General features: G+C 50.6%; 1 protein-coding gene across 2 annotated transcripts in view; it reads left to right on the top strand.

Moving 5' to 3' along the window:
- BSN (bassoon presynaptic cytomatrix protein) overlaps nt 1-12,377 on the top strand; it is an 88,754-nt gene that overhangs the window by 41,608 nt on the left and 34,769 nt on the right. For both annotated transcript variants that reach the window (XM_058845025.1, XM_058845024.1), the window contains exon 3: nt 3,347-4,177. In XM_058845025.1, coding sequence (XP_058701008.1) covers nt 3,347-4,177 — 831 coding nt within the window. The remainder of the gene's footprint in view (nt 1-3,346; nt 4,178-12,377) is intronic.

Genomic DNA, 12,377 nt, shown 5'->3' with positions numbered 1-12,377 from the left:
AGGTTTGCTTTGCCATGACCTATTTTTCTTAAACCATGTTGATGGGCTTATTTGTGTGTCCTTCAATTCTCTGCACTGTCTTTCTGCCTTGGACAGATGTCTGTCTCCCTGTCCCCTTCAGGCCATACCTTTGCCTTCTTCAAGCAGAAGATTCTTCCAGCTTCCTAAAATTTCCTCTTAAAAATGAACATCAGCACGCAGCAGTTTTCTTAGTTCACGTAGAGCTCTTGGATGCAAAATTATTCAGTTCTGCCAAATTTAAATGTCTTGTGGTGCTGCTAGATGTTGTTGAATGTTCTTCTCAATTGCTAATAGGATGGAAAGGCTTCATCCTCATAACAAGTGTTATCCTGCTTGTTCCTGAATGTTCCAGGACAGTCATTACAGCATGTCCATCATATCTGTCTCATTAGCAGCTCCTCCATCTCCACCCAGTGACGGACCCCCATCCTTCCTAGGAAGAGTCTGGGTGTAAATCTTTACTAATCCAGCCCCTGAAACTTTTGATTTGGTGAAGAACTGGGAAAACGGGACACAGAAATAGATAGAACAGGATTATTTCTTTGACTTGCATCACCATCCTCTAAATGCTTCTCTTCTAGCTTGCAGATTCATCATGCAGGGGGACGATGCCCAGAAAACAGTAGAGAGAAATAGGGGAAAAGAGTATGAAAAGAATTATTTTTTCCTACTATTCCTTTATCACCCAGACTTTTCCCTTATCCTTTCTCCTCCTAGGGGGAAGGATCTTTGGCAAGACAACTCAGCCCTTCCTCTTTGCTATCTTCCCTGCAGCATCCTTTAAGTTGTCTTTGATCTGTGTAACCCACACGGTGTGTCATCGGTTGCATCAGTGGAGGCCGGCCAGGCAATTTGTGATAATCCCAACTCAATTTACATTTCAAATGCTTGCTCTGGGAGCTCGTGCCCCACTGTATTTCCTGCAGCTTTCTCCTGCTCCCCAGGACAGATGTTCCTCAGCAGTTCCTCACCAAGTCACCAAGGGCAATTGGATGCTCCTATCCCATCTAAAACACCCCTGGCTTTTTCCTACCTGGGTTGTAGGTTCATTGTGACAAGTGAGGTTACAATGATCCCTTTGTTCTTCAGCCCTGAGCTGAGGGAGGTCCTGGTGGGCTTGTCCATGAGCCATATGCAGCTCCTGAACCCAGGCACAGTGCCTCTCACTGCCCAGGTTTCCCTGGAGGAGCCTTGGCCAAGGGCAAAGTGAGGACTGTGTGTGGCACAGGGAGGGAGTAGATCTTCTCTTCCCCCAGTTTCTACCTCACTAAGGGTCTTAAAGCATGGGTAAGGATATTATGCAGAGAGGGAAGATTTGAATTTCTTGCATCCTGGGAACAAGAACGTGAGTAGAAAGGATTGGTTCTCCCTTAATTTGAGCTGGTGGGGATGGTGGGCAAAGCTGATGGGATTTTGGTAGACTCTCTCTTGAAATAGAACTGTGGGAAGAAATTCCAGGGGGTGTGAAAGCAAAAATAACACAAGAAATTTTGGATGTCAGAAGAGAGACTGCAGGACCCTAAGAAATTATAAAAACTAAAGTACTATTTTCAGAAACTAAATATAGTGTGGCTCCTTTGGAACAGCTTGGAGAGACGACAGTGTAGCGCAAAATTGCTGGGGAAAATTGAGGCTGTTTTCCCTCAGCTCCAAGTGAAGGGCTTGAGCGGAGGCTGGTGTAGAGTGGGAGCTCAGCAAGCACAGGGAAGTCTGGGAAGAGCACAGAGCTGATGTGCAGCTAGGGTTGTAAGGTGATGGGGAGAGCTTTGCTTTGCTGGAGGCAATGCCAAGCCTTGGCACCCGGCAGGTGCTGCAGAGAGAGGATGTTGGGCAGGTGGAGGTTTCATCCACCCCCTGTGAATTTGAAGCCATCTTTCCTAGCTGATCTGAATTTAAAAGTTTATTATTTGAAGGCTGGCCTTTATGAGAACTCTTCTGGGGAGGGGACTTGTAAGGAGGGGTTTAGGACTTATCTGCCTCATCTCTTGAGGACATGCCATCATGTCCCATCATGAGACCTACAATAACACCAATTGCATCTCTGCAGGCAGCTCCTTGGAGCAGAAAAAGTTGAAATGTGCCTGATGTGTGGTTTTAGTGTAGAGGAAAAACCCTGTGTCCAGGTTCTGAATCACCCATGCCTCCAACCGCAGGACCAAAAGGCCAAGCAGACCTGGAGCTGTGGGACTGAGCAAGGTGATTAATGTCTCTGCAGCAGGGATTAAGCTGCGCCTTAGAGGTGATCCGTAACACTGGAATGAAGAGATGGCTTCTGGAATGAAAGGCAGGAAAATCCACACCTCGTGCAGTGGGTGCAGGCCTGAGGGATGTGCAGCCCCCAGAGAGCACAAGGGCCAGGAGCTGTTGGGTGCTGCCCCTGCCAGACTCTGCATCTGCTTGTCCTGGGTGCTGCTCCGGTTTTTGGGAATGTTCTGGTCCTTTTTGCCACCTGAGTTGCTTGTCTTGGAGAAGTCTTTTGCAAGCAGACCTGGCTGTCGTGCTGACTGTGCTTTATATTAATACTTGTGGAGCTGCTGAGCATCCTGGTGATTCCTCATATGGAAAGGCTCTACAGCCTCTTTAATTAACTTAATTTAGACATTAGTGTGTCACAGGGAACATCTCTCGTGGGGAAAGTCTTTCGTTTATCACCACTTAGCCAGGGAACTGTTCTATTTTTCATTTGCATGCAAAAGTTCATTGTGGTGAGAGTGAAAATTAACCCTTTGCTCCCCAGCCTGCACTTTGCCTTCCTGGAAGTGCAGATGCACTGTGCAAGGAGCAGCACTCTTTGCACTTCCTTATAGCTTACAGAGCCAGATTTTGAGATGGAATTATCACAACCACTGCACTGATTCCAGCAAATCCATCTCTGCTAGCCTCAGGGAAGCGCTGAGCATGGCACAGTGGGGTTTCCTCGTTTGGCCTTGACTATTCTCTTTGGTATCTCTGGTCACCAAGCAGGAGGGAAAAAATGGGCTTTGGGGAGCTGGTGGAGCTATGAGCCCACAGAAAGGCCCCTCTTCCCCCAGGAGAGGCAGAGCCTCATGGCAAGCAGTCACTTATTTCACAGCAGAAGCTTTGGAAGCAGACCAAGGCTAATTAAAGCTGGCGTTCACGCTGGCGTGCTGTGCCGTGGGTACCTGTGACAGATGGGGGCTGCTTGCCCTGACTGCAAGGTACTGCTAGTGAAGAACATGGTACCAAAATGTTTTTCAGGGGCTATGTGGGGTCTGTTTGGGGGAGGTAAGGGTGTGCTGGGGCTGCCTGCAGGCAGCTGTACCTGCCCATCGCTCACTGCCCATGTCCTCTCTTTGTCTCACAGGTGAAGGAATGGCTGTGCTTGAACTGCCAGATGCAGCGGGCGCTGGGGATGGACATGACCACCGCTCCTCGCTCCAAGAGCCAGCAGCAGCTGCACTCCCCTTCGCCATCCCCTTCCCAGTCCCCAGCCAAGCACCCGCAACCCCCGGCTGCAGAAAAGACCCCAGCAGCCCCCCGCCCCCTGCCGCAAGAGCAACCCAAACCTCAGCCCACAACGCCGCAGAGGGAACCGCACGGCCCAGGACAGCCAAAACCTCAGGAGGCGGCCAGGTCCTCCCCACAGCATCAGGCCAGGTCCTCCCCACAGCATCAGGCCAGGTCCTCCCCACAGCATCAGCAAGCCAAGCCGTCCCCCTCTGAGCAGAGAAAGACGCCGGGAGATGCGGGGACGAAGCCTGCTGCCCCGGCCCCTGCGGCTGGAGCACCAGAGCAGCCCCAGGAAGGGCTCACAGGGAAGCTCTTCGGCTTCGGGGCATCCCTCCTGACCCAGGCCAGCACGCTCATGTCTGTCCAGCCAGAGGCCCCTGCTCCGAGCCAGCCGTCTCCTGGCAAAGTGCCTCCAAAAATTGTCTTCAGCGATGCCAGCAAAGAGGCTGGTCCCAAAGCCCCAGGGGCACAGGGCCGGGCTGGTGCCGCAGCGGCGGCGAAGCCGGGCAAACCAGAGCAGGGTGTCAAGCCAAAGGAAGTGCCGAAAGCAAGGGTCTCGTGCCCCCTCTGCAAGGCGGAGATCAACGTGGGCTCCAGTGAGCCCCCCAACTACAACACCTGCACAACCTGCCGGCAGCAGGTCTGCAACATGTGTGGCTTCAACCCCACACCTCACCTCGTAGAGGTAAGGGGGCCGGCAGGGACGGGTGTCTTCTGATCTAAGGGTGTGTGCTCTCTCCTTGCTTAAAATGGAGAAAAGATGGGGTGCTTGCTTTCAAAGAAACTGCTGAAGCCAAGTTCCTCCTGGGGCAAGCTGCAGGGCTGGAGTCCATGGTCTTCCACCTCTTGGCAGAGACATGGATTTCATGAGTGTACACTGATTTCATGCAGCAAGCAGAGTAAGGCATGGCTGTTGTTAGGGGCACCCTCAGCAATGCCCACTGCTCCCCAAAGGTGTCCAAGGGACAGGTCATGCAAGTACCAGTCACCAACTAGCATCCTCCTCCTGTTGCTGTGGATGGAGGCCCTAGCCAGACTGGAGATGAGGCTGATGAAGGATGTTCTGCAGCTCCTGCATTCTTGAATGGTGAGGCTGCAAGGAAGATGATACAGGGGAAGGAAGTGCCATGGCCTCAGCAGGAGGAGCCTGGGTGCAGGACAGTGGAATGGGCTGAGCATGGGGTGGATATGGGCATGCCCAGTGTTATTTTGGATGTGATTTGGGTGTGCATTCTGCAGCCTGCTGTGATGGAATGCAAGGAAAGGAGAACAGAGGCTGAGATGGTCTGAAATCCACCCAATCTAACCTGTTAGAGTTGAGAATGTCTCTGAATTGTTGTGATGCTCACACAGATCATCTTCCCAAGCACCAGAAAAACACCTTAGCCAGTTCTAGCCACTGGTGCCTAGAGAGGAGAGTGGTGTAGGTGGTTCTGCTGGAGCATCCTCCTACCCCTTCCACCTTGGAAGCTAGGGAGGGACATCTTCCAGGCCCTTCACCCCCCTCCTGTACAAGTGATTTGAGACCCTGACCAGAGGAGGCCCAGGGCTTGCTCCTGGAAGTGCTGCATCTTGCAGATAGTTAAGACAGAACTGTGTCTTAACACCAGCACACAGAGAAGTTAATGGGAACCTGAAATGACCAGAAGTAGGATTGCTAATCTTGGCTCCATTCCACAGTAGATAATTACATTTTATGTCCCTAGCTCCTCCCTGCAGTTTCAATTACACCCAGTAATTTTCTGTTCTTCCTGAAGCTGCTGCTGCCGCTGGTAGTCACATTGGCGGTGGAGGAGATGCTCTCCCAGAGTGTCCGAGGAGTTGCAAGCCCCCTAAATGGCCATCTCAGTGTACACAACACTGTTTTCAATGCCAGTGCTCTGCTCTTGCTGGTGCTCTCATCACTGCCTCCACCCTGCTCTGGGGGCATGAGTGAGGAAAGCTATCCAAGTTCTTTGGGTAGGGCTGAAGCCCATGTTGGCATGCCCCTGGGCAGCAGTATGTTCCCAGGCTTCAGAAAGCTCATGCATTGGTGGAAAGGCTTTAATGCTTGCTGGCACCTGGCTGCTAATTAATTAATTAGAGAATTAATTTGGGGTTGGGTTGTAGCCAGTAACGTTGTGATCTCTGCATGCACCAGGGAAAGGTGAGCTCTCCTCAGTCCTTGTCTCCAGGGTCACTGGCTGACACCTGGGATTAAATTTCAGATTTTGAAGGCTGGACTCTGCCTGGGTTCCCTCAGCTCTCGAGCAGATGTCTTTGGACACTCTTGGGCAAACCCATCCTGACATGAATACTCCTCTTAGTGTTTCTTGCTGCAGCTCATCCCTGCAGCATCTACAGGCCTTCACACAGAGTGAAGATCCACAGCAAGGTCTTACCCAGGTGTTGTGCTGTCATGAGTTTTGTTTCCCTTTACACTGAACCTTTGTCCAGCTCTGCATGGTTGGGTTGGTTTATGGGATTTATTTTTATAAGAGTTGAGGAAGAAATGCAACACTTGTGCTGTGAATGTTTTTAACAAAAACTTTCAGAGGGAAGGAAGCATCCCAAGGTCTGGTAACGCGATTGGGTTTTAGGTTTGCTTGATCTTCTGGGAAAATTGCTCTGTGGTCTGATCTCTTTTTGCCTGCAGCTCACATGGGCTTGTCCCAAGCCCTGAGGTTCATGCAAATACCGGAACTCACTCTTTGAAGTTGTGAGGCTTGATCCATTAATTACTTGATGAATTAGGACCTTGGCTATAAGCTGCCCTTGGAAGTTGTGTGAAAACTAATGAGGGATTTGATCCCGAGTCTGATAAGTGCAGAGGAGCACGAACTGTGGGTGAGATTCACAGCACGCTCTGTACACACCCCTGGAGCCTGGGCAAGGCTTCACCCTGGCCCCAAAAACATCAGTCACGGGGAGGGAGAGGGCATGGCCCACAGGGGCCTGGTTTTTGGAGGAAGGGTGGAGTTTTTCAGGAAAATAGTGCTAAATCCTTGTGTTTCCTGCAAATGAAGTTGTATTGTCACTTCCAGAAAGCGGGGAAGGCTGTTGCCCCTATTTGCAACCCCCTAAAACTTCTGATTTCCCTGGAAAGATGTGTTATTATACCCATGGTATTTTCATTCCCATCCCACTCCTGATCTAAAGATGGAGTTGGAGGCTCAGTGTCCCTGCCGTCCCCTCCCACCTTCTGCAGCTGCCTGGGGAGGTATCCAAGGAGCTGCCTCCTCCCCAGCACTCTGTTCAGCCAAGTGCACTCAAACCTACCAAAAGAGAAAAAAATACTAAAAGTGCTGTTTTCTTTGAACTCACTGGCTGAGCTGCATAGCTGCTGAGCCACCCAAAGAAAAGGGTAACTTGTGCTTCTCTTACTGTCCTTGCACCGCTATAGACTGATGCTTATGCAGGTGAAGGATGCTCTAAGAGTATCCCACTCATGAGAAGCCTGTGAGCCCAGAGTTTCCACAAGATCTGCCAGCAAGGCTGGATTTCCTCTAGCTTTGGGTCTTGGTGGGCGTGATCAGAAGGTGTTGGTGGGGACTTCAAGCCTCTAGGGCATGTGAAGAGTTTAGGGATAAGGCTGGAATTTTGGCAGTACCTCCCAGAAGAAGTGTATGGATGGCCTATGGCTCTGGAAGCTGTGGGTGACCAGCAGAGGAATCCCAAAAATGTACCTGACTTCCACTTCCTTTGCATGCTTGCATAATACACATTACACAGCTTTCAGTAAGTTGTTTATGTGAAATACTGGGAGTACAGGTCCTGGAGCTGGCTCCTGCCTCCTCCCACCTCCTCCAGGAGCTGCATCCTGGGAGCAGTACTATGAGGTGTTCTCAAGCCAGAGATGACACTTTGGGACTGTCCCAAATTCCCTACAGCCTCAGCCTGATGCTATGCAGGAAGGGAGGACGTTTCTGTTGCAGGAAGACCAGGTGCTGGGTCATTTTGCTGAGGATGTAGGAAATCTCTCCTGTTTATGGCTGACTCTGCTGAGGGAACAAGTGATCTGGCAAGAGCTGGCTTGCAGCGTGATTTCCTTTGTGCTTGCATGATGTTCTCCCAGTAACCCCAGTTGACCCCAATTGACTCCAGGGGTTTTGTATTAAGGAACAAATGAACTATGCATGTTGTGTTACTAAATAAACATGGCAGGATGCCCCTTTGCCTAATTAACCAGCCTGAAACAGGAGCAGTGGCAAGTTTCATTGCAGAGCACTGCTGATTCCCAGGTGCCAGGCTGTGACCTCCAGTGGGCACCCGACCCTCAGGAGGGTCCTTTTATTGATTTGTAGTACTCCCCATACCCCATCCAAATCCCAAAACTGCCTTTTTTTTTCCTTTGATTTCCCCATGCATCCTTTTTTTTATAACACTTGTGTTTTCATAGGTGGTGCTGCTACATTGCCCTGTCTGATCTCACCAGTTAATACTGTTGGGTTCCTTATTACATGTATTATATGCATATATAATATCGTGCATGCCTATCATATGTTGGTGAGACAGAGGAACAGGTTTCCCAGAGACACTGTGAACTTCCCATCCCTGGAAGGGCTCAAGGCCAGGTTTGATGGGGCTTTTTAACCAGGTCCAGTGAATGGTGTCCCTGCACATGGTAGGGGGGTGGAGATGAGCTTTAAGGTCACTTCAGATCTGGGATTCTGTAATTATCCTGGATGTGGTATCACAGGATGCGGGAGCAGCATTTGCTTGAGCCCTTCATGGGACATGTTCCCCTTCTGCTGCTCCCCTTGTACCTGCAGCCAGGTACAAACCAGCCCGTTCAGATGGATTTCTTGCAAAGATCTTGTGAATCACTGTATCCAATACTGTCTGGAAAGCCCCAGACCTCTCTTTTCATCACGATCCAAGAGCTCCCACTGGATAAAACTGGTCCCTGAGCAGAACAGCTCCCCAGGGAGGGATGCTGCACTGCCCAGGTTCGAGATGCTGAGGATGGGGCTGACCTGCCCTACTTGCAGAAGCAGCCGCGGCAGCTCCTTCTCTCGGCTGCAGGGAGAAATGCCTGGGAAAAGGGACTTTAGTGAGATGAAAAAAGCTCCGTGAGATCAGCCTTTGTGCAGAACAGGGCGTCGCTGCCTGCAGCCAGAGGATGGGTCAGAGAAGGAGAGCCGAGCAAAGGTTTTGTGCCGCAATTATTTTGGCGCCGGCACACAGGTTTCAGAGAAGAGCTGAAAAGAGAGCAGGGAGGATCATCGGGCTCCTGCCTCACCTGCCTCCCTGCCCCCTTCCCAAGGGTCCCTGTTCTCTCTGGGAATGTAATTAGCTCCTAGGCAAAGAGGATTAGCAGGGTTAAGAGAGCCTCCAGCTCAGCACTGTCCTGGGGTGGAAATCCCAGCCCGGGTCTGGCGTCTGGGGCCATTCCCCCCTCCTTCCAAGGCAGAAAAGCAGGATATTCGTGCCCTAAGAGGAACCTGCCTCCTGCCCTCTGGAGCACAGGTGTTTGTGCTGGGGATCCAGTGGCTCTCCATCTCAGAGAGCCCTGTGTCCTTCACCAGATCATCAGAAATGCTTCCCAAAGAGCCTTCATAGGGTGACAAGCAGGGACAGGGGCTTAAAGTTTCAGGCATCATTTTTCCATAGGAATCCAGGGCTTGTGCTGTTGTTCCTACCAGGCTCAAAGGGCAGCAGGGACATGCTCTGCAGCTCCTGATGGAGCAGGGAGCAGCTGTTGTCAGTCACCCTTTTGAGACTGTTTTCCCTTAGTCGAGTGTCCTGCAGTGACAGCTTGGCAGTGTCCCTGGAGCTCAGATGGGCACTAGGATGGCCCCGTCCCCTTTCCAGGGACAAGAGGAAGAGCAAAGTGCCACTCTTGAAAGGTGGGCAGGGGGTTGGACCCTGGAGTTTTCTGCAGGAGAAGGAGGTAGCCAGAGATGCAGGCCACAGGGTGCAGCAATTGCTAGGTTTCTCTTAGATTTTGGTGCAGAAATAATGATTTTAAACAATACCCCAGCCCTGAGGGTATGAATATTTGGGTCAGTCACATAAACTTAAGTCAAACTGAGAGCTCTGCATAGTAGGGCAGCATGAGAGAGGAAGGTGGTTTTGCTGGCCTGAGCCCTCAAATCCTGTTAAGGGCTGGTAATTAACAGCTCGCTGTGACTCAGGAGTTTTCTCTGCTGCTGAACCTGCTGTAATTAAGTTGGTTTCTGCTGCTGGGCTGGGCAGTGCTCGGCTCCCCAACAGCTCCTCCTGCAGACAATGGGGCTGGGGTCATTGTAACCCTGCAGACAGGTCTGAATTAAGATTGGGGTCCCACCTCATGGGTGATGAGCAGCATCTGTGGGTGGTCCACTCATGCAAACCATGTTTCTGTGCCAGACCTCACTGCTGGATTTTCTAAAGAACCCCATTAGATGTTAGCACTGTGTCTGCTGCTGGCTCTTGTCTTCTGCTGGTTGTGTTTTTGGAACTTCCAGGACTGACACACTGGGGTTTGCCTTGCTGTGCCTGCTCTCAGCTTCTGGCCACTTTAAAATTATCTTAAGAACTGCTGTTCTTTTCTTAAATCAACCCAGAGCTCCAGGTTCCTTTCTTGTTTTAGCTGTAATTATATTATTAAGGGACAAATGTCAGCTGTACGTGGACCCTGCTGATTGGTACTTCTGAGGCAACCGCTGCCCACACTGCAGATTGTTTTCAATGGTTCATAAAACCAAACAATATTTTTAGAGGGGTGACAGTGGCTGAGCAAAGTAGGGGATTTCTGCCTTCTAAATGAAGATATATTTGAAGTGAACGATGCTTCCCTGATGCCAAGCTGCTTTTCCAGAACACATTTGCTGTGCCCTAGGACTTGGAGCTGCTGCCTGTTGTATTGTGCTCCTGGGCTAGCAAGCTGCTAGGGCCAGCAGTGCCAAGGTGTCTCCAGAGCTGTCTTGCTGGGAAGTGAGTGGGTATGTCAGGATCAAAGCCTGAGTGCTCACTGTGGCTCTGGCAGTCAAAAGATTTGGGCTTACAACAGGGAGCACTTTGGCTTTGGGGAGGTCAGTATTGCTTCTGGGCTAGTCCATGGTGCTGGAGGTGAGGTGGCAGCAGGACAGATGTGATACCTGAGTCTCCACTGCAGGTGTCCTTCTCAATAGTCTGTTAAAAGCTCTTGGAGCCACCATCTCACTGTGGGTTTTGCTTTAATTGGCACTGAAACTTCATCCATGTGATATTGATCATGGTGTTTCCTAGAAAGTGACAAGGAGAAATATGGGAAAATGCTTTTTGTCCATATAACATGGTCTTCATGGCAGCTCTTCTCCCCAGCTAAGCTTTGACAGCTTTTCCCAGCAAATGCTGATTTTGGTAGGTATTGAAGATCTGCTTCTTAGGGGTGATGGTATTCTGTCTGTGAAACTTCCACAGACTCATCCTTCAGAAAGTCACTCAAACCATCCTTGAGCAGACAGACAGGGACAGTGACCTTGCAGCAGGGACATGGACACAGACATACAGGGCCGTCACTGCAAGGGATTGGATATTCTCACCACTTGGGTGCCATGAATATTAAAATTCACCAACATGGGAAGGGCCTGAGTAACTTTCCATCACCCGACTGAGGTTTCACAGTTTGGAACAGCTCCGGGAAAGGCTGAGAGAAGATCAATAACTGCCCTAATGCACCTTGTTAGGGACGTTCTTGACCTTGAGAAGCTTTGAAAAGAGTTACTGTTGTGCACATGAAAGGTTGAAGGCAGCAAAAATAGGCAAAGTGGAAGCACAGAGAGGAAGCAGGACAAGCTAAAGCTGCTGTAGTGTTTTATAGATATCAGAAAGGGTTTCATATCTACATATATATTTATATATAGATATGTACTGGAGAGCAAAAAAAGCCCAGTTCATTCACAAAGCTCAGGTCTTTCTGCTTCTGCTGTTCAAGTCAGAGCCAGCAGCTGTTCTGGTGGGGCAGGCCTGGAGCTCTGTGCCTCGAGGAGCCTTGTGCCTCTCTGCTGCTTTGGGCAGTATTGCTGATGTCCACTGCAGCACCAACCCAGGGATGTCCTCTTAGCTCCCCAGATGAGTCCCCCTCACAGGGAGCTGATGCAGACCACAGTGGACACCTCACTTAGGCACATAGCTGGCATGGGGGAAAAGTGAGGGAGTTCCTGTGTCATCCTCCTAACGCTGTACCAGCTGCAGGAAATAGCAGGAGATGATGGAGGAAGGCAGGAGAAGAGGAGGGCAATGGTACAGAGGAGACATGGAGCTCTCAGGGGAATGGAGGCAGCCTGGACACTCATTCCTGCTCCTGCTGTGTCTTTCATTGAACAGTGAGTGTCTGAAGAAGCTCAGAATTAGTCCCAAGTGCAGGGACTGGTACCAAACATCAGCAGGTTATTGCCATCTCTACCCTGGGAGACAAAGTGCTTGGATTAGAGGGGTCTGAATCACAGCTGGATGATGTTTGTGATGGTCAGCTTTATGAGATGGCTCCTTGGGGTCTGGCAGGACATGGCAGCACTGACCCCTGAGTCCAGGCTGCTGGGTGGAGTGTGTGGGCTCCTGTGTCCTAGACCTCTCCCTTGCCCGCAGCAGGAGCTGCTGGTGGAGGTGGTGGTAGACACTGCTCTTGGAAAGGCAAAAGTTGTGTGGGGTGTTGGATTGGAGGGAACCTTTGCTCTGAGGAGCACCTTGGGGGCTGGTGGCCCCTGAGCAGGTACCAGCAGCAGATGATGAGGATGGGGGAGCCACCTAAATCAGCCTCTTGGTCTAAAGCTGTGATGGGCAGACAGAGACACAGCTCTTTTAGTGGGAGATGGCAAGAGGATTTGACTGTTCAGCTCCTATTTCCACCCTTGGGAGCAGCCACAGCTTATCCTGATGGGCTCACAGACCATTATACAACCTGGATCTTTCTTCTTTCTATTTTTTTTAATAACATGCCA

The sequence above is a fragment of the Poecile atricapillus genome, chromosome 9 (genome assembly GCF_030490865.1).
Source record: "Poecile atricapillus isolate bPoeAtr1 chromosome 9, bPoeAtr1.hap1, whole genome shotgun sequence".
NCBI lineage: Eukaryota > Metazoa > Chordata > Aves > Passeriformes > Paridae > Poecile > Poecile atricapillus.
Note: the sequence above shows the minus strand (reverse complement) of the source record. Positions and strands in the feature narration are given on the sequence as shown.